Genomic DNA, 23,006 nt, shown 5'->3' with positions numbered 1-23,006 from the left:
AAATTAAAGTCTGACACTGTTTCCCCATCTATTTCTCAAGAAGTGATGGGACCAGATGCCATGGTCTTAGTTTTCTGAATGTTGAGCTTGAAGCCAACTTTTTCACTCTCCTCTTTCACTTTTATCAAGAGGCTTTTTAGTTCTTCTTCACTTTCTGCCATAAGGGTGGTGTCATTTGCATATCTGAGTTATTGATATTTCTCCCGGCAATCTTGATTCCAGCTTGTGCTTCATCTAGCCCAGCATTTCTCATGATGTACTCTGCATATAAGTTAAATAAGCAGGGTGACAATATACAGCCTTGACGTACTCCTTTTCCTATTTGGAACCAGTCTGTCGTTCCATGTCCAGTTCTAACTGTTGCTTCCTGACCTGCATACAAGTATCTCAAGAGGCAGGTCAGGTGGTCTGGTATTCCCATCTCTTTCGGAATTTTCCACAGTTTATTGTGATCCATACAGTCAAAGGCTTTGACATAGTCAATAAAGCAGAAATAGATGTTTTTCTGGAACTCTCTTGATTTTTTGGTGATCCAGAAGATATTGGCAATTTGATCTCTGGTTCCCCTGCCTTCTCTAAAACCAGCTTGAACATCTGGGTTCACATATTGCTGGAGAATTTTGAGCATTACTTTGCTAGTGTGTGAGATGAGTGCAATTGTGCAGTAGTTTGAGTATTTGGCATTGCCTTTCTTTGGGATTGGAATGAAAACTGACATTTTCCAGTCCCGTGGCCACTGCTGGGTTTTCCAAATTTGCTGGCATATTGAGTGCTGCACTTTCACAGCATCATCTTTTAGGATTTGAAATAACTCAACTGGAATTCCATCACCTCCACTAGCTTTGTTTGTAGTGATGCTTTCTAAGGCCCACTTGACTCCACATTCCAGGATATCTGGCTCTAGGTGAGTGATCACACCATCGTGAGTATCTGGGTCCTGAAGATCTTTTTTGTACACTTCTGTGTATTGTTGCCACCTCTTTTTAATATCTTCTGCTTCTGTTAGGTCCATACCATTTCTGTCCTTTATTGAGCCCATCTTTGCATGAAATGTTCTTTGGTATCTCTAATTTGTAAGGCCTCCTCAGGCAGCCATTTTGCTTTTTTGCTTTTCTTTTTCTTGGATAGATCCTACACCACTATTAATGCTATAAGTGTTTACCACAGCTTAATATCTAATATTTTTTAAAGAATATTCTTTCTAATGATTTATTTAGACATTTTAAAGTAATGTGGCTATTTTGTTCCTTATTATTCTATGATTTGGGCTTCCCTGGTGGCTCAACTGGTAAAGAATCCACCTGCAATGCAGGACACCTCAGTTCTATTTCCTGGGTTGGGAAGATCCCCTGGAGAAGGGATAGGCTCCCCACTCCAGTGTTCTTGGGTTTCCCTGGTGGCTCAGATGGTAAAGAATCCACCTGTAATGCAGAAGACCTGGGTTCAATCCCTGGGTTGGGAAGATCCCCTGGTGGAGGGCATGGCAACCCACTCCAGTATTCTTGCCTGGAGAATCTCCATGGACAGAGGAGCCTGGTGGGCTACAGTCCAAGTGGTCACAAAGAGTCAGACACGATTGAGTGACTTAGCACAGCCCAGCACATTCTATGATTTAGCATGCCTAAGCTAAACCCTTTTTGAAATACTGTTTCCTCCATTTACCTTAAATATTAGGATTCATTTCTGGTATTTTATACATGGTGTGGATTTTAGTGGGCCTTGTAGAATTTCTTTCAGCACTTACTAATCTATAGCCCATGCCTGCGAATCTATTCACACATTTATTTCTTGATGAATTTATAGTGGAACACATGTGGACCAATGTGACCTTACCTTGAATCATGAACTTTAGCTAATGATAAATTTTGAACAGTTTATTCATGAATGAAACTAGTTAACCTTGTAGCCCTCTTGTCTGTTTTGAAAAAGTAGCAAAAGATTTTCAGAGAACTCATAAATTGTTAAGAGCTCATTCAGTAATTAAAAAAACAGTTAATTTCAAGCAGGAGTAGTCAGGTATGTGGCAGATAAAGTTCATTCTTGATTACATGATGTTCAACTCCACATCTCTTAGATATTTTCAGTACAAGTGATTATTTGCCAAGGTAATAAACAGTAGGAATATGATAAAATAGCAGTAATATATATTTTATATAAAAACTAAAATTTACCAAAAAATTAGGAAATAATAAAAGATGTTATTGTCTCCTGTTATTATAAACAGAAACACTGCATAGTTTTCATTTAGCATTAATAAATTTATGAAATATGATCCTATTCTTAGAGAAGAAATTTATGTTAATTAATAATGTATCCACTTTTTGAAATAGATTTTTTATGTCATCCATCCAAAGAGTTGATATAAACAACCAAGCACTAATTAGAGTCCTAGAAAAGTAAGTGAAGGCCTGGTACATTGTTGACCTAATTTTTCAGAATCAGATTATCTAAACTGAAGTTTTTGGATGGAAATAAAGGAACTGGAATGGAAATGGAGGGCTGAGTGTTCCTTACTTTGGGTGTCATTGCATGGCCAACTCCCAGTGGTGTGTGGGCTTTCTTGTTTTGAGATATATTCCTTTAAATTTCTTTAATATTTTTAAGGGAGAGGTAGAATTAAGTCTTGGGTTTGGATGTTTTTACTGAAGTACTTGTCCCCATGTGGTGATATCTAAGATAATGATGCCACCAGCATACTGTCCCTCAGCGAGCACTTAGGGCTTCTAATGAAGGAAGAGGATCAGATTAAATGAACCAAAGCCCTTCTCTAACTCCTAGTCTATGAACCTAGAACCTCAAAGACTAAGTACTACTATAAATCCCTGATGTCTGAAATCTTCCTATTGTTATATGTATGATCACTTTGACCAGGTATCAAGTAAATTTGTTCATGAACTTTCAACTGTAAGAAATGACATATGAACATTGTTATTACTATCAGTCGAATTAATTCAAACTCTAAGCTCCCACCGTAAGCCAGGAGGTGAGAAATTCAGTTTCAGTCATTTTCGGTGTACTCCTTCCTAGGGTGATACAGGAATCCAAAGGCATCTCATGAGCCTAGAAATCAAGGAATTACCTCCTTCTCTGGCCTGCCATGGGTGCTGGCATCCTTGCAGTCCTCTTGTCCTATCTGAAGTCAAGTGGCTCCATTTCCTTCTGTTGGTCATGGTCAAGCTAGGCAGCAACCACTGCTCTTGACGTTCAGCCTCACTTACAGCCATGTACCATCCTATCAGCAGTCTTCTCTGGACCCTGCTCAGAGAGGCAGACACATCCTAGTCATTCACACAACCTGCCTTTACTGGGCCCCTCTTCAGGCTTGAGGAGACCTCCCTCTTCAGCCAGTGAACAGATAGATGTAAATTCTTGTGCTCTACCCCTCTCCCCTACTCCACTTCATGCCGGGAAGATTCCTTTTGATCTTTAACACTGCTCTGAGTGCATGCATGAGAGATCACTCAGTCGTGTCCGACTCTGCAAAGAGCCCCATGGGCTGTAGCCCACCAGGTTCCTCTGTCCATGGGATTCTTCAGGCAAGAATACTAGAGTGGGTTGCCATGTCTTCCTACAGGGATCTTCCCAACCCAGAGATCAAACCCATGTCTTCTGCATCTCCTGAATTGCAGGTGGGTTCTTTACTGTCTGAGCCACCAGGGTAACCCCAAGATTACTCTAGGAGTCCTCAAAAACATACAACCAAAAAAGTTTACATCCTTCCTGAATGGGAAATTTGAGAAATAACTGATGTGGTGATGGGTTACACATTAGAAAGTAGGACTTTTACAAATTCCATGTGGAATGAAACAGGGGGAGGAAATGCTTTCTTTCCCTCCTGTTGATTCATTGTAACAAATAAACCAAAGACACTGAGCTTTGTTTTTCTTCATAATGTCCTGTTTCTCTCTACGTGTAATCACCATGACCAGATTACGGTCTCGTTCATTATTTCTGGAGTTCTGCAATAAACGAGGACTGCGCTAAGCTGTGGTGGAGCAGCAGGGAGCAAAGTATACTCCATGTGTTGTCCTCATAGAGATTACAGTGTTGATAGTGTGTCAGGAAGGAAAGAAGGAGAAAAAAAATCATCACATTTCATGATAAGTGTTGTGATGGAGCTGGTACAGGTGAGAGGGGCTTACATGGACAGTATTCCAAGAAGGCCTCTAAGATGATGTGTTGAAGCAGGGGCTGAGGAGTTAGCCGCATAGTCACTGGGGAGTAACTTTGCAGGGAGTGGGGTTGGCAGGCACAGCAGGGCCAGACAAAGGCAAGAGCCTAGCCAGTTTGCATAATGGAGGATGGATCCTTGTAGTTTGAGCCTAATGAGGAATAGGGGAAATAGACCATGAGGAGGCTGGAAGGTAGGCTGGAACCATCTGGAGATGGTAGAGAGGAGTTTGGATTTCCTTCAAGTCCCTGGAAGGTTATAAGTAAAAGAATTACTGATTTAAATACTTTTAAAATTTTTATTGGGGTATAGTTGATTTACAATGTTGTGTTATTTTCTGCTGTACAGCAAAGTGAATCTGTCATACATTTAACCCCTCTTTTTTGCATTTCCTTCCCATTTAGGTCACCACAGAGCATTATGTTATACGTAGGTTCTCATTAGTCATCTGTTTTATACATAGTAGTTTATATATGTCAATCCTAGTCTCCCAATTCATTTGACCCCTCCTTTTCCTGCTTGATGTCCATAGGTTTGTTCTCTACATCTGTGTCCCTATTTCTGCTTTGCAAATAGATTTATCTGTACCATTTTTCTAGATTCCATATATATACATTAATTTACAATATTTTTTTTTTCTCTTTCTGACTTACAACATCACTCTGACTGCCGTGTGGAAAATGGGTTAGAGCGGGAGAGAAATGCTGGGAAGTATACAGTTCAAAAAGGAAATGGCAACCCGCCCCAGTATTCTTGCCTGGGAAATCTCATGGACAGAGGATTCTGATGGGCTACAATCCACAGGTCTCAAAGAGTCAGACACAACTTAGTAACTAAATAACAACAGTAATGCAGTTCATATATCTGCCATGGAGGGAGATCTCAGCATGTTCATAGTCTTCTGACCACTCCAGTCGGCTTGCCTCCTAACCCCATGCCCCCAGCCCAAGGTGGCTGAGGTGGGATGGTCCCAGTGGAAAGAGAAGGGAAGGAACTGGTTCGTGGTTGACAGGAAAACATCACCTCTCCATCACTGTACTGACCCGTGTCCTTCAAATACTGCTTGGTGCCAATAGTGGATGGGACAGTGTTGTTTTTGCTCATTGGGGTTCAGAGATAAGAGGAAATTAGCATTTTGCAAACCCGTCCCAGTTTCTCAGACTAAATCCAGTTTCTGATATCTATGGTGTTCTTTGAGGGGGAAAGGAAAATAATTGTTATCTTCCCTATTAAATCAACAGATACCTATTTAAAGTCTATCATAAAGTTACACTGTGATACCTTTCAAGATATATTCAGTTCAGTTCAGTCACTCAGTCGTGTCCAACTCTGCGACCCCATGGACTGCAGCTCGCCAGGCCTCCCTGTCCATCACCAACTCCCAGAGTTTACTCAAACTCATGCCCATTGAATCAGTGATGCCATCCAACCATCTCATCCTTTGTCATCCCCTTCCCCTCCTGCCTTCACTTTCCCAACATTAGGGTCTTTTCCACTGAGTCAGTTCTTCACATGAGGTGGCCAAAGTATTGGAGTTTCAGCTTCAGCATCAGTCCTTCCAATGAACACCCAGGATTGATCTCCTTTAGAATGGACTGGTTGGATCTCCTTGCAATCCAAGGGACTCTCAAGAGTCTTCTCCAACATCACAGTTCAAAAGCATCGATTCTTTGGCGATCAGCTTTCTTCACAGTCCAACTCTCACATCAATACACGACTACTAGAAAAACCATAGCCTTGACTGCTGCTGCTGCTGCTGCTAAGTCGCTTCAGTTGTGTCCGACTCTGTGCGACCCCATAGACGGCAGCCCACCAGGCTCCGCCATTCCTGGGATTCTCTAGGCAAGAACACTGGAGTGGGTTGCCATTTCCTTCTCCAATGTGTGAAAGTGAAGTCGCTCAGTCTTGTCTGACTAGTAGCGACCCCATGGACTGTAGCCCACCAGGCTCCTCTGTCCATGGGATTTTCTAGGCAAGAGTACTGCAGTGGCTTGCCATTGCCTTCTCTGACGGACCTTTGTTGACAAAGTAATGTCGCTGCTTTTTAAGAAATCATGATTTTATTCTTTGACCAAATTCTTCTTAAAATAACTGCACTTCCAAACTTGAAATATTATTTATCCTATCAACATACATAAAGTATTTATAAACTCCCCAAACCAAGCTTAAAATGCAGGTAATTTTATTATACACATTTTACAGAAAAGGAAAGTGAGGCACAGACAAGCTAAATAAAAACAGCTCATAACTGGGATTCAGAGCATGTGGTCTGTCTTCAAAACCTGTGTACTTAACCCCTGTAGTTTGCCATCTCTCTGTTTAAACATTCTGTTAATGAAAAGGAGTGGGCTCATTCTACCTGTTTTTTGTTTTGTTTTGTTTTGTTTTAATTTCCTTTTAAACTGAAAGTTCCAAACTCACTCACTTGATCTACATAAATTCTGTAGAGCTCTTACGTGGTATGGACATGAGTATCAAATGCTGATGGTGATTTTTGTTTGTTTCCCAGGATTATTGGGACTTTGCAGAACTCTCCTCAGTTTTCAGAAGCCTTCCATTGTCGCAAGAATTCGTACATGAATCCAGAAAAGAAATGCCGGGTTTGGTAATCTTCAGAATAAGTGGTGCAGCCCTTGGCTAAGCTTGCCCAAATCACAGAAATGGGGAACTCTATCCAAGAAAGGAGGGGTCAGAGAGATCACTGATTACATGGAGGTAGTTCACAGGAGTGAAAACATGGCAATAAAAATGAAGTTAGGTTATTCTGGAAAAGGTGTGGAGGGAGGAGGGGTCTAATGTCTATCAAATCACTCATTCTCACAGTAAATTATGCTTAATCTCTAGACAGAATATTACCATTCTTTTCGGTTTCCCATATGATCTGACAATTTGATGTCTCTTGATGTGGACAGGAATTTCTAATCAAAGGGAGAAAGAAAAGGTAGAATAATTCACTGGGCCCCAAAAGTACAGCAGTAACGTAAGAGTTAAAAACATGAAGCCTGTGTACCTATTCTTACCTTTATTTGCAACATTTACACTCCTTCAGAACTCTTCCAAAGAAATCTTATACATATTGGGGCCTTGGGACTCAACATAGTTTTAATCTAATTTTACCAGCCATCAGTTATTCATTCTGAGAGTATTCCAAGCACTCTTAGGGCTAAAATGAATGTCTAAAAACTGTCTTTTGTTGTACCTGTTTTCACTGATAATGAGATTCTTGAGGCTCCCTGCAATTTTCTAAGCAGTTTCTTGTTCTCTCTCAAAACTTGGTCTTTTTAAGAAATTTGTAGTAATGTATAAATAATTTTTATATTTAATTATTAACTACATTTATGACCAAATAATTGTTATTATAAGTAACCATTGAATATTGAAGCTTCAGACCAAGATAAATAGTTAATGAACCAACAAGGTCTGTAAAGTGATGTACAGATAAAGATTTGAGACTTTTTAAACTTATAAATCATATTGATGAAAAGCTTTAAGCACAAACTTTGGGTTAAAAACTGCCCCTGGACAGTTGGCTAGAGGTACATAAGAGTTGTGGTTTAAAGATAACATGAGTTGTAGTTTATAAGCAGGATTTTCAAAATGAAATCTTCTCTGAGGGTGGCAATGATAAAAAAGCACAACTGCATTTATGTAGCTCTGCATCTCCTGTCTTTTCAGATTTGTCATGATGGAAATATTTTGATAATAAATTGAAATTGTGAACCCATTATTCACTAAGCTTATTGTGCCAGCCGTCCAGCTTTGGAAGTGCATTTCTGAATAGAAATAAGAGGCTTCTGCATATCCAGTGGGCTTGTTTCTAAAATTCTAACTCACCTAAAGTTCTGGGAGCAGGGATCTAGTCCCTGATAGCAGTTCAGTTCTTGAGGCTTTTCTGTTCTCTTTTCCTGTCCTATTGGCTAGTTCAGTTCATCACTTGAATAATATTTTACAGAAGAGGTCCAAAATCCTTATTTTTCCTAGTGAAACATGAAAATGGAATATCCAAAATACAAGTGTTTGTTTTCCTACTTCTTGAAAAATGTGTGTTTACATTTTTTAATGGTACTGAAATATATATACCAAAATTTCATAAAGCATAAGCGTACAACTCAGTGAACTTTTTTCGACTGAACACATCCTGTAGTGGGATGTAGTGGACTCTGAGAAACTCAACATTACTAGTGCCTGAGAAACCCCTTCTCCCAACTGTCAACTTCACTCTTCCAAGGACAACTACTTCATCTTTTCCTCTTTTATCACTTCTACTTTTATTGTGACTAAAATATGTATGTGTATATTTCCTTTTAAAAAAATGTAAAGCATTCCTAAGTAATATGAATAGTTGGAGTATCCTGCTCTGAAGAGGAAAGCTTTCTCTGAATTTAATTTTCATCCTGTCAGAACAGCTGAAGAACCAGAACTGAAGAGTAATTAGTACAAATTATAATGAAGCACTGGACTTCCCACTGTCAGCTTTTAAAAACATCAGGTTCCCATCCTTATGAAATCCCTAGAGCCTGGATCTTTTTATCTCTAGAAATAGAAGACTACCGGATATACCAAAGTCAGAATACAAGTACCTCCCCACCCCTCACACATGTGGACATCATTCACTGTACGTGACACTGTGTTGAGTTGTATGGGATGATATGGTCTCTTAACCATGCCTAATCACTTGGTATTATCCCATCAGATAAAAGCTATCTGTAATGATCTCACACATAATCCTGGTCAAGAAAAGAGTTCATAAGCTGAGACACTTGGGGGCCGATGTTACTCAGGAATGAAAATAGGAAAAAGTTCTTGGCAACAAGTTTGGTGAGGTGCCTGCTCTGTGCTGCACTGTCTACATAAATTCTAGGAGCAAAGTGGAAAGGATGCTATCCTAGGAGAGAAGTCCTTTGTTATCGGGTTCCAGTCTCAAAAACATATAGTGAAAACACATATTTCATATTATTGCTCTTATTTCTAGTCTCTGTTCCAGCCTCCCCACCACCCCTCATGTAAACCCTCACAGCATTTATGCCTGGAAAAACATTAAGGCTAAAAGGAGCATTTGTCACTGTAATCTTTATACTTCCTGCTAGCTTCAAACTGAATCTTTTAAAAATGAATGACAGATGCTATTTGACTTGTATTTTCTTGTTTTCACCACACCTATCTTGCAAAGATACCATAGTTTTCTCATCTGATTTGTTTTCAGAAGTTAAGAAAAAAGGTTGCCAAATGCTATAGAGAATTACGGGTATAATCAGATGACTTAGGCAGGAACCAAAGTGTTTTTGTGCAGTGTACCAGGACTGAGACTTGACTTTTGGTTGATCAGGTGAAGAGAGAAGCCACATGTGACTGGTGTCCAAGTGGCATGTGTTTATTGCATTCTAGTCTTTAACAATGCTATCTTAATTTCAACTCCTTTGTTTATTTGTTTGGGGGAGGGGGATTGTTTGTTTTGCATTTCCTCTAAAACAGTGAGAAATAACTACTAGCATTCAACCTTATGGCCAAACTGCTTCTATTTTGTTTGACAAAGCAGATCCTCTAGGTTGTACAAGCGAAGACTAGCAGAAGAATGGGCATTGCCTCTTGCTGGAAACAAGAATGGAATCTCGGCTTGGGGAGTGAAGAAAGATGACATCTAGCCGTTATGACTAATTTTTATACTTCTTGCCAACACTAACAATCATTTTTTCAGGTCACCTCTGATTCGACTTTGGTAAATGCACTTGCTGTCATTTCTGACCTGATCATCTCAAATTCTAATGCATCCTGAAAATCTACTCTATATCCAGGAAGACAAAAATGGATTATTGATTTTGTCAAGTACCTGGATTATTGATTGAAAGTGAAGTCACTCAGTCTTGTCCGACTCTTTGCGACAGGCTTTGTGGGCTGCCAGGCTTCTCTGTCCGTGGGATCTTTCAGGCAAGAATATTGATACCTTGGGGTTAATCCTTCAACACATATGCTCGCCAAGCTCTCTGTTCCCTACAATATGTTGTCAAAGATGCAATGAATGCTAAAATGGTCGTCACATCTTTATCCATGATACAGAAGAAAAAAATAAACAGCAGAAAATGTTTAGATTTGTTCAAAGAAAATGTGAAAAGGACACAGTGCTGAGTATGCATTATGATTTCAATCATGTTTAAATACAGTTGCATAGGAAAATAGTTGGAAGAATATATGCCAGAAATTAGAAAGGAATATCTCCAGTTGATGATATTGCTGCTGCTGCTAAGTCACTTCAGTCATGTTTGACTCTGTGTGACCCCATAGACGGAAGCCCACCAGGCTCCCCCGTCCCTGGGATTCTCCAGGCAAGAACACTGGAGTGGGTTGCCATTTCCTTCTCCAGTGTGTGAAAGTGAAAAGTGAAAGTGAAGTCGCTCAGTCGTGTCTGACCCTTAGCGACCCCACAGACTGCAACCTACCAGGCTCCTCCATCCATGGGATTTTCTAGGCAAGATACTGGAGTGGCTTGCCATTGCCTTCTCCATGATGATATTGCAGGTGGTTCTTATTTCCTTTTTTTCTTGCATTTTAAATATTTCTATAATGTGAAAATGGTACATTTTTCCATTTGGAAGAAAGGAGGAAGTATGGGAGCAAAGATGGAAGGGAAAGAATGATGGGGGGAAATGACCAAAAAAGAGAAAATTAATTGCCCTGGATTTAAGCTATGTTGATTTATTTAAGAAGCTAGTCAGTTTGGTATCTCAGTCTACTGAGATCCAAGGAATTCAGTGCAGAAAATCCAGGTCAGGAGCTTCCTTCCCTCATCTTCACCTGCCTTGCCACACAAGCACACACAAAACAGGCTAGATCTCAGATTTACGAAGTGGCTTCTACACACGCTGCCTAACGTAGGGCAGGAGATTTTGATGGACTTCCCACTGGCTACTTGAAATGGTTCTGTGAGAACAGAGATGTGCTCTAGAAAGGTCTGCTTGGGTTTTTTCTCCCCTGAAAATGCTAAAGGACTGATCTGGCCACACTCTCCCATTGGTCTCCCTCCATACAAAATGCTATCATTTGCCAAACACTGACCAAAGTTAAGGACGCAGTCTAGGACTCAAACAGAAGGCAGGAAATTATACAGTGATCAGACTTAAATGCTTTACCAGGGGGTCAGATGCTAAGTGTAGAGATTGAGCAGGAGGAGACACCAGGATACAGCTAATTCTAGGTGAGCCACTGCTTATATTTGTCTTTAGCTATAAATGTGAAATTCAAACTCTAGTTTACAAAACTGGAGATTGTGTTGATCCCATAATCAAATTTGGAATAGTAGGAGTACCAGATGACTCAGTGTTAAAGAATCTGCCTGTCAATACAGGAGATGTGGGTTTGATCCCTGGGTCGGGAAGATCCCCTGGAGGAGGAAATGGCAACCCACTCCAGTATTCTTACCTGGGAAATCCCATTGACCAAGGAGCCCTGTGGGCTACAGTGAATGGGGTCACAAAAGAGTTGGACATGACTAAGCAACTAAATAATAAGAGTAACTGGGGCTTCTTTCCACGTGGTTTACTTTATGATTGCCAGTCAACTTTGCCAAAAGGAAACCTTGCTGGTCAACCATGACAGGCTCAAAGAGTCTCTGCTTCCTTCCCAGGGGAAGGCTACAATACACTTGTCAAATCCTGGAGAAAACCAATTGGCCCATTTTGGAAGCATGCCTACCCATGTGAATAGGTCATGGGGAAGTGAGGAAGTTGTAGAAATTATGATCATTGATTCCCTACAGAGGAGGAGAAGGGCAGTTTCCAAAAAGAAGAAAAGCACTGTCCCGAGAAGAGAAGGGAAGACACAGATGTCCCAAATGCCAGTTATACTAGATATTTCTTTAAAACTTTGCAAAATGCCTCAGTTTGGATTATACTGTGCATATTAAATTCTGAATGTGTCAAATGAAGACATGGATTTTACTTAGATACAATGGGTGGGAAGGAAGAGAATATATTTTATTATGAGTAAAGCCCATGATTTAGGTTGTTTGTATGAAGTTTCCATTTACTGTAACTTCCCTGTGAGTTAATACTCCTATTTTATAGATGGTGAATTTGAGTTTGAGAATTTAACTAATTTGTCCAAAATCACAAAGATAGTAAATGACAAGGCCAGGGAACAAATCAAGATATGCTGAAGTCCAAAATCTATATAAATTTACTATCAGTTTTCTATGTTACTATAAAATGGGTTTTAGCCTATCAATATCAACTAATTTATAGCTAAAATTCCCAAAACATATCTTTTTTTTTTAAAGCTTAAGTAATTGTATTCATTACTTAAGTAAAGTAATTGTTTTCATCAGGATTCTATCTTTTGCCATGTCTTGGCAAAACGATTATCTTTTATAGGAAATAATATAGTTTCCAATTTATTACTTTACATAAGCCTTTGTTATTTTTAAAAGAATATTTAGTGCTTTAAACAATTATAGCAGTAAACACTTATTGAGCATATGCTATATTCAAGGTACTCTATTAGAGACAAATTAAAAATAAGGAAAAAAATCAAGATAAAGTGATACTCTTTGGTGGGCACTGCAGTTGTCCATTACACACATTCACTTATTCATTGACCAAATGTTGATCACCTTTTATGTGTGATGCAGTACATTGCATATAAAAGAGTCCTTAGAAGATTACCTTCTAGTAGGGTCATTAGAAGATAAAAATAAATGAAAACATCTGGACTTTTAGTACAGATATTAAAATGTACACAAATACTTATGCAGCTGAATGTGTGATTTTCCTAGTATGGCAAAGACATTCTGTTAGAAGTAGCATGTTATATTTGACAGGATGTATGGGGTTTTGACGGGAGAAGGAAATGGCATCCCACTCCAGTGTTCTTGCCTGGAGAATCCAAAGGAAGTGGGGGCGTGGTGGGCTGCCGTCTATGGGGTCACACAGAGTCAGACATGACTGAAGCGACTTAGCAGCAGCAGCATGGGGTTTTGACAATTGGAAAATGAGATAAAGAATATTGCTATGTCACCCTGGAGTAGGAAATGTCAACCCATTTAAGTATTCCTGCCTGGAAAATTCCATGGACAGAGGAACCTAGTGGGCTACAGTCCATGAGGTCACAAAGAGTTCGACATGACTGAGCAACCCCGCACACACACACCTCATACAAAATTAGGCAACTAAAGTATGTAAGAAGCCAGTTACTCTAGGGAGTAATGCTAATTCTGGAAGGACACAGCCAAGGGGAGTATGCACTCTGACACAGTTGTTCATTATTCATAGCTCTTGACATGTCTTATACCAAGAAAAGGGTTGTTTTTTTTCCCCCAAGTATCTTAAACTATTCTCAAAGTTTATTCACTATCATTTTACTTTGAAAGAAGTTCTGTGTGTTTCTTGCATTTGCCAGAATTTGTGTGATAAAGATAACCTTTGTTTCTATTACTGGGAATTTAGAATACTACTCATTCCAGTTCTTTTGCTAAATCACTGCATTAAGCAAATAATTTCTCTGCATTTCCATCATCTCAGAATTAAGATCAGTAAAGATAAAGGCCTTTTCTAAACCAGAAGTCAGGCAGATTGAATGTTTTGCAAATCGAACCTTTTGGAGATGGCTAAAGATATTACAGAGAAGGCAATGGCAAGCCACTCCAGTACTCTTGCCTGGAAAATCCCATGGATGGAGGAGCCTGGTAGGCTGCAGTCCGTGGGGTCGCTAAGGGTCGTACACAACTGAGCGACTTCACTTTCACTTTCAAAGATATTACAGTGCAGAAGAAATAGGTCACAGTGTTGTGGAAAAATTTGAATCCAGAGTGCTCCATATAGACCCAGGGACACACAGAGCAAGGACTAGCTTAATGCTGACACAGCAAGCATTTGGTTCCTCTAAGGTTCAATTTATTCTTCAAAATGGTCATAATTACACATACCTCTATGGAAAGGTTGCTGTACCAGTTGCCAGCAAATTGTATTTTCAACTACATTGAAATTTAATATCTTGATTAGACCTGTATGGCTTTAAAAACATGAGGGCTTTTGGCTTAAAGACTAGAATTTTATTTTTATTTTTACCATGTTGTCTGTTCTGTTGCGCTAGGTGAGTCGCTTACTTAATCCCTGTCAAATCATTTTTCTCTCTAGACTCTCTTGAAACAGAAAAGACCAAAAACGTGCATCCTTTAAATAGCAAAAGATTTCTTCAAAAGTATAAAAAAAGCAAAAGCAGCACACTCAAAATTGAAGTTTTGAGTGAAATGATAATCTGGGGGAAAACAGTTATGCAAGTACCTTTACTTTGTTTGGAAAATGGCATTGACTCAGAAATCTTGGGAAAGCTATTTAACTCCTTTGAAGCTTAGTTTGCTCGGAAGTAGAGTGTAAAAATGTAAATGTATTTTTGTCCTGTGATTCTGCGGTAGGCAGAATAATGCCCCTCTCCCCACTCAAAGAGATCCACATCCTAGTTTCCAGAACCTATAAAGATGTGAGGGCATGGGGTAAAGGTGAATTAAAGTTTGTAGATGGAATGAAGTTTGCTGATCAGCTGATCTTAAGGTGAGAGTATGCTGGATTGTACAGGTAGGTCCAGTGTAATCACCTGGGTTCTTCAAAGGGAAGCTAGAGATAGAACTCAGAGCCAGGCAATATGAGAAAATGACCAGCTGTAGATGATTGAAGATAAACAAAGAGGGTCACGAGGTAAGGGGTGAAGGCAACTTCTAGAAGCTGGAAAAGGTGAGGGAGTGGATTCTTCCCTAGCACCTCCAGGAGGGCCCGGACAAGCAGGGACCATTTTGGCCCAGGGAGACCACTGTCCGATTTCTGATCTACAGAACTGTAATGTAACGAATTTATGTTGTTTTAAGTCACAACTTTGTGTTAATTTATTGCAGCAGCTACAGAAAATGCACGATATAAATATTCGCTGTTATCTTATAATAGCAAAATATATACAACTATAAAAGGTTGGTCAAAGGATATTTATTATTCTTTGCTTATCTGTTACTAGATAGTAAAGTATATGGATACAACACGTTTGAGATAACTAGATATGAGTTGCCATTATTCTCAGCTAATGTGCGTAGTCATAATTGATTCATTCATGCAAAGAGTTCAACATTGGCCTTTATAAAATAAACATATCTATCTTATAGAAGTTAGGTGTTTGACACTTAACGAGCCTTGCCTATCACCCACCTCTCATCTCAGCATGCAAACTAATTAACCGTGAAGAGGACCTTCCTTGTGTAAGCACTAATATGTCAGGAAAATATTTATAGCTTTATCCACTAAAGTAGCTAAAATGTAAATTGTTTAGGCAAAGCTTTAAGAAAATAGAAACCTGGGACTGAGGAAATACTAATCATAAGACAGCCTTGAAATTTTACTGCACTTGGCACATTGCGTTTTCCTGAAAGGTTATTTATAGATGTTATTTTTACCTTAGGCAAGCTAATGAATTGCTATGTTCTCAGGAACTTCTGTACTTCAGCCTCAGAAGTGTGTCATAAAAAAGATATATTACCCCAGTGCTCAAATATTAAGGAGATAGTTACACTGGCAAATGCTGTTGTCCTTGGTAGCAACGCCAAGCATATTCTTGATTTTTTTCAGGTACGATACCTGTAAGTTTCATGTCTGCATTGCTTAGGGCTTCTTCATTATTTTTTAAATTTTTTTTCCTGAGGCTACTTAAGTCCTGGTGGATGATAGACAGCTCTAGGAAGGTAGGCACTGCCTGCTTTTTGGCAGTTGTACTCTCAGCCAGTTGCGTTTATGTACCCATTCAGTGACTCAGTGAAATGCACTTTAAGAGCTTAACTGTTACAATACGAGTCAAAGGTTTTGTTTGGTTTTTTCAACTGTGGTAAAATATATATAACATAAAATTTACCATCTTAACCATTTTTAAGTGTTGCAGTTTTGTGGTGTTAGGGACATTCACGTTGTCACCACCACCCAACTCTATAACCTTTTTATTTTACCAAACTGAAACTACAAAATCATTAAACAATAACTCTATTCTTCCCTTCCCTCAGCTCCTGGTAACCTCCATTCTACTTTCTGTCGGTATGGATGTGACTTCTCTAGGTACCTCATATAAATGAAATATGTTCTAGTTTTCTGGCTGATTTCACATAGTATAATGTCCTTAAGGTTCATCCATGTTGCAGCGTGCATTAGAATTTCCTTTCTAAGACTGAGTAATTCATTCTTTCTCTCTGTCTCTCTCTCTATATATGCCACATTTTATGAATCCCTTCACATATCAATGAAAACCTAAGTTGATTTTGCTTTGGCTGTTGTATAATGCTGCTAATGAACACAAGTGTGCAAATATCTTTTTGAGACCTTGCTTTCAATTCTTTTGGGTGTATACCCAGTAGTGAAATTGCAAGATCTGTAATTCTGTTTAATTTTCTGATGAACTGCAATACTGTTTTCTTTAGTGGTTACACCATTTTACATTTCTACCAGCTGCACAAGGGTTCCAATTTCTCCACATCCTTGCCAACACTTGTGACTGTCTTCTGTTTTATTTTGGTTTTCACAGTAACTGTCCTTATGGGTGTGAAATAGTCTCCCATTGTGGTTTGCATTTGCATTTTAGAAAAATTATTAATGTTGAGCATCCTTTCATTTACTTAATGGTTATTTGTATATCTTTGGTGAAATGTCTATTCAAATCTTTTGCCCATTTTTTAATCAGGCTGATTTCTTATTGAGTAGTAGACCTCGTATTTGATACATGGTTTGCAAATATTTTCTCCCATTCCATGAGTTGCCTTTTCATTTTGTTGACACTGTAATTTTTGATGCACGAAAGTTTTTAATTTTTATATAGCTTATTTTATCTATTTTCTTTCATTGCCTGTGCTTTTGGTGTTACAGAAAAATCATTGTCAAATTCAACGTCATGAAGCATTTCCCAAATGTGTTTTTCTGAGAGTTTTATTTTTTATATTTTTTGTTGGGGTTTAGTTGCTTTACAGTGTTGTGTTGGTTTCTGCTGTACAACAAAATGAATCAGCTGTATATATATATCTATCTCCTCCCTCTTGGACCTCCCTCTCATACACACCCTCATCCCACAGCACCAAGCTGCACTACCTGTGCTTTATAGCAGCTTACCACTGGCTATCTATTTTACACATGGGAGTGTATATATTAATATGTCCAAATTATGTCTCTATTCCTACCCTGCAAATAGGTTCATCAGTACCATTTTTCTAGATTCCACATGAATGGTTAATATATGATATTTGATTTGTTTTCTCTGTTAGAATTACTTCACTCTGTATGACAGACCCTAGGTCCATCCACGTCTCTACAAATGACCCAATTTCATTCTTTTTTATGACTAATATTCCATTGTATATATATATACCACCTCTGCTTTATCCATTCATCTGTTGATGGACATTTAGTTTGCTTCTGTGTGCTCTCTGTTGTAAATAGTGCTGCACTGAACATTGGTGTGCATGCGTCTTTTTGAAAAAATCATTTTCTTGGGATATAGGCCCAGGAGTGGGACTGCTAGGTCGATATTTATTGAGTTCTGTAGATATCAAAAATGAATTAGCAAAGCCAAGCCCATTAGGTACTGGAGTCAACACTAACTCATGAGAGCCGATTTTTAAATTTTCATGGATTTTGCAAGCCAGTTGATGTCATCTCGGTAAATTGATATCAGCTAACACTATAAATAAAAATTGGCTGGTTGGTTCATTGGTTGATTTTCCCAGGGATCCAGGTATTCAGAATTTATTAGCACACCCCTGACCATGAACAATGGCAAATCACAACCTAGTAAGTAAAACCTGGGTGACTATCTAAAGGCCAACAGATCTAGGGAACTTCTTATATGTCTTAGATACAGTATTTTTGTATGGCTGTAACTTTTTTCACAGATGACTAATTATTTTATTGTATCATTTTACAACAAATTTCCAATAGATGAAAATAAAGTATCTTGAAGAAGTACTTTCTTCTAATTGACCCAATTGCAATGTGTAGGCTAATGGTAATTTAAGGATGTTAAGTCAGAATAACTATGATGTTGGATTTAACCATGATACAAATAGACTACATCTATTTGCAAAGGTTTTAGGAAGATGCATCATTGACCTAGGTTTTAAAGATAGAGAGGCTTGCTTCAGGATAAGTAGCAGGCCAGGAATTCCAAGAAAAGAGAATAACCTGGGACCAGGTTGGTAATTGTGACAGTTCTTCAAAGAGTCAATTGGAGTGTCTCAAACTAACCAGAAGAAAATTCACTTCTCAAGATATTTTGTGGCCTAATTGTTAGGATCTAGAATCCCAAACTAAGAAGTTTAAATTTTAGAAGTCCATTTGAATTTTTAAAGCCTGATTTTTCTGCCCAAAATGGAATTATACTAACATGAAACAAGAGACCTAGGGAACAATGTGAAAATACACGTCTGTTTTATTCGCCATTGTACCTTCAGGGCTTCGTATAGCACCCAGTTCATCACAGCACTCTTTTTTTTTTTTTTTCTATTTAAGGATCATGAGCTTAGTTTATGCCATTGTCCTTAATCTTTCTACCATGAAATGCACTTATTAAAACATTTTTAATACATCACAACTAAGCCAATCTCAAATCATTTCATAAGCCAGTTTATAAAGTGACTTTTACATTCTTCCCTCTGGTGAGACATTTTGCCAAATAAAATTAAAAAGTTAAAGTTAAGAGGCAAGACTAATGATAGGCAGACATCATTGGAATAGAAAATTATATTCTACAGAGATTAGAAGAAAGGAAATTGCTTAATAATGTGGTTTCCATTTTGTCATTAGAGGCTTGAATCAGAAGCACCAAATGCTCAGAGTGGCCAAGGTAACAGAAGAAACGAGAAATTAAATGAATTGGGGGATACTTTAGTAAAGAGGATCATTAATTTCAGCCTCAGGATGCTTATTCCTTGAATGAAAATTGTGCCAGGCTGGAGCCCTTCCCTCTGAGAGGCTAGGCAAACCAGTGACAAAGGCCAAGGGGGACAGGCAGCAAGGCTTGGAGCTCTACCAGATAAGGCCTCAAGTCCTAGATCAAATAGATCAAGAACACTAGCTGTGAGTCCCTATTAATAAAGCAGGGAGAGCGGGTAGAGAAAGTGTTACAGTAAATGTCACTAAACAGCCTCTCCCTGTCTTCACTCCCATCCATCATTTAGGAACAAATTCCTGATTTTCTCAACTTCCTCTCAAATATTTCTGAGAGTCCAATGGGAACCATACACCCATTCCATATCAAACCACCTTCAGGATTCTTGACCACTCAAGAATTCCCTCCTTTCTTGCTCTGCTTTTCTGCAACATCTGTTAATGCCAGTTCCTTATGCAGCAGCTCTGCTCCTGTGCTCACTGAGGGGCCTACTGCTACTAACCCCCACCAAAGGCACAGCCACGTCCCCATTGCGACAGCTCTCAGAGTGCTGATGCCAGACACTGAGGACATTGTCATCTGATTGAAGGGCTCTGTCTCTTGATACTGCCAAGTATCAAGATTCCCAGCATGGAATCTTTCCATTGCATCACTACCATGTTACTGACATCTTTGTTCCTATAGCCTATAAAGACTTTTATGTTTATTGGGAAGGAGGAAAAAATATATGTATATATACATACATACACACACATATTATTTGCCCTGTTATTACAGACCTCTTGATTTAGGACTTAAAATCTGAACTTGTGGCAACATTCTGAGCGACAGACAATGCAGTCTCCCTTCTGACAAGCCAAACTTTTGAATATCTGCTTTCACTTCCCTGAGGATAAATTATTTCTATGAGACTCTTCATTTCACTCTAAACAAACTCCTGTTGAGTTTTCCCCACCCTAGACAGGACTGACACTCATCTAGTAGGTGCTTGTATGGGCATCCCATCTATTTACCCCTGGCACCCATTCTGATTGATCAGTGATAAGTCTTTTGACTAGTCTCCTGCCTTAAGAACTTCCTAAATCCAAGAGAAAATACATGAAGGCTCATAGAGTAACACGTTAAAAAATATTGCGGGAAAGTACATGTTCCGTTCCTTCATTCCTTGAAAATTGGAAAAAATTTAAAAATGCCATATGATAATAAAGGTACTGTTTATTATTTCAGGGGATGTCAATGATTTTCACTTGCAAGGGTATTCACTGTAGAATAGTACAAAATACGACAGATTCCTACTGATAGTCAAATGTGGCTGAAAGTCCCAATGTGCTTAGTCAGGTAAAAACTGCCACGCCCCCATGTCCCTTCTTCCTTTTTATAGCAGAATGCACGTGTTTTGTCTGGACACACAGCTACTGAGTTTAAGACCACATTTTCCAGCCAGGGGTGGATGTGTGACTGTTTCAGCAAATAGAGTATGAACAGAAGTGATACATTCAACTTTTGCACCATGTAGTTTAGGAAGGAGATTGCTTGCACTCCATGGTGCAGACTCAAACATACAGATGTGGTGCTGATGAGCTTGCTTCCACCTGGGTTGGAAAAGTAACAAGATTGATAGAGTCTGGGCCCTGGGCAGCCTCACTGTGGGCCTATTCTAGATTAATAACAGAAAAATCAACTCCTGCTTGTTTGAATCAGAGCGTTTTGGGGTAAAGGAGGGGACTCTTCATTATAACAGTTTAGTCTATGTGCAATCACATGCAAAGAATCATTATAAAGTCATCTGTCTCTGGAAGGAAAACATAGCTTTAAATATCTATATCTTAATGACCAAAGAATCTATATGATACAACCTCAGGGACTGTGTAATCAATGTGAAAATAATATCTATTGAGAAAAAAAATTGTGGGCTTAAACTTTAGATAAATTATGTTACATATTGCACAACAGTCTGGAAGTCTGCATTTGATATGATGAAATAATTATTCAATATATTAAAGAAATTGTCTGATATCATCTAAAACTACTGCTTCATGTTAATTCCGAGGCCATCAGAGTCAAATTAATAACTAACATTTAAAAGACAGTTGGATGTGTTTAGGTAATTAACGTAAGTTATTGTAACACACAGCCACAAACCTGGAGAGCACAAAGTTCTTCACATGAAATCCTCTAGAGTGGGACAGTTTTACTGGTGACCCTTCTCTTACCCATGACTGTTACCTGGCTCCTTTTAGAGTTTTTACCATCATCTTGGAATTCTTTGCTTCTTATCCCCATGTGGATAGTGGGTTGGAGGTTGGGGATGTAGAGAGAGGGACTGAGCAAGACACAAAAAATACACTATCACACAGACCTAGAAGTGACAGCCAAAATTTTCACTCATATTTTATTGCAGAGCTAGTCAAACACAACACTGGGAAATGTAGGGAGCTCATCAGTATTTGGACTTCACAGTCGGCACAGTGATAAAGAATCCACCTGCAATTCAGGAGGTGCAAGAGATGCAGGTCTGATCCCTGGGTTGGGAAGATTGCCTGGAGAAGGAAATGCAACCTGCTCCAGTATTCTTGCTGGAAAATCCCATGAACAGAGGAACCTGGTAGGCCACAGTGCTTGAGGCTACAAAGAGTTAGACACAACTGAGCACAATGCACACAAGAATATTCATGAGTATCTTCGGTCTCTTCCACAACAGCCATTCTGACTGCTCTGGAAAGCAACCACTCTAGACATACTGGATATAATCTCTTGTCCCCTTAAACACTCTATCTCCTGCAGCTCTGAGAAGTATGCCCTGAGATGCAATCTATAACACAAGACAGCATTAGGAAGGATTCAGAATAGCCCCCATTCTATAACACTGGTCCTAATCTTACAAGAGCTGAGAGACTAAAATTTATTTTCACATTCTTTCTTTTGAAAACCTTGATGAAATGCTGAAATTATATCTTATATCTTATTGTTGCCATTAAGTCACCTAGTCATGTCCAACTGTTTGAGACCCCATGGACAGCAGCATGCCAGGCTTCTCTCTCCTTCATGATCTCCTGGAGTTTGCCCAAGTTCATGCCCATTGAATCAGTGATGACATCCAACCATCTCATCCTCTGTTGCCCTCTTCTTCTTCTGCCTTCAGTCTTTCCCAGCATCAGGGTCTCTTCCAATGAGTTGGCTCTTCATACAGGTGGCCAAAGTATTGGAGCTTCAGCCTCATCATCAGTCCTTCCAATGAGTATTCAGGGTTGATATCCTATATGATTGATTGATTTGATCTCCTTACTATCTAAGGGGTTCTCAAGAGTCTTCTCCAGCACCACAGTTCAAAAGCATCAATGCTTTTATCATTTTATTTATGAGGATTACTTTTATTTTGTAAATTTTTAATTGATGATTGGTTTACAATACTGGTTTGATTTCTGTCATACATCAACATGAATTAACCATAAGTGTACATATGTCCCATCCTGAAAGCATCAATTCTTAACTTAGTTCCAACTTAAATTTTTCTTTGGGGGGCTGTTGCTGCACAAAGTCTTAGTTGCTGAATGCAGGATCATTGATCTTAGTTGCAGCACATGGTATCTTTAGTTGTAGCAAATGTTAACTCTTAATTATAGCATGTAGGATCTAATTCTCTGACCAGGGATGGAACCTGGACCCCCACATTGGGAACACAGAGTCTTAGCCCCTGGACCACCAGGGAAGTCTCCCAACTTAGAATATAATTGATCTTTTCATGTTATACCCATAAACTGTTGTGGGCAATGATGCACCACCTTCATAAAACAAAAAAGCTGTGTCAGGAGACAAAAGCCTTATGGAGTCAACCAAACTGTGTCCCTAACTGGTTCTGTGGTTTTGGGAGAATCCCAGAATCCTGTCTGGGTTCTTTCTTCATCTGTGAGAAAATAAGCAAGTAAATTGTTAAAGGCTGGAGAGA

General features: G+C 39.0%; 1 protein-coding gene across 4 annotated transcripts in view; it reads left to right on the top strand.

The window, feature by feature from the left end:
- Positions 1 to 7,896, top strand: part of MME (membrane metalloendopeptidase) — a 116,372-nt gene extending 108,476 nt beyond the window's left edge. For all 4 annotated transcript variants that reach the window (XM_088839642.1, XM_088839626.1, XM_088839634.1 and 1 more), the window contains one exon: positions 6,681 to 7,896. In XM_088839642.1, coding sequence (XP_088695768.1) covers positions 6,681 to 6,780 — 100 coding nt within the window. In that variant the 3' untranslated portion in view covers positions 6,781 to 7,896. The remainder of the gene's footprint in view (positions 1 to 6,680) is intronic.
- The last annotated feature ends 15,110 nt before the right edge of the window (positions 7,897 to 23,006 follow it).

The sequence above is a fragment of the Moschus berezovskii genome, chromosome 1, assembly GCF_049115385.1.
Source record: "Moschus berezovskii isolate FMDL1 chromosome 1, NW_MosBer_1.0, whole genome shotgun sequence".
Classification (NCBI taxonomy): Eukaryota; Metazoa; Chordata; class Mammalia; order Artiodactyla; family Moschidae; genus Moschus; species Moschus berezovskii.
Note: the sequence above shows the minus strand (reverse complement) of the source record. Positions and strands in the feature narration are given on the sequence as shown.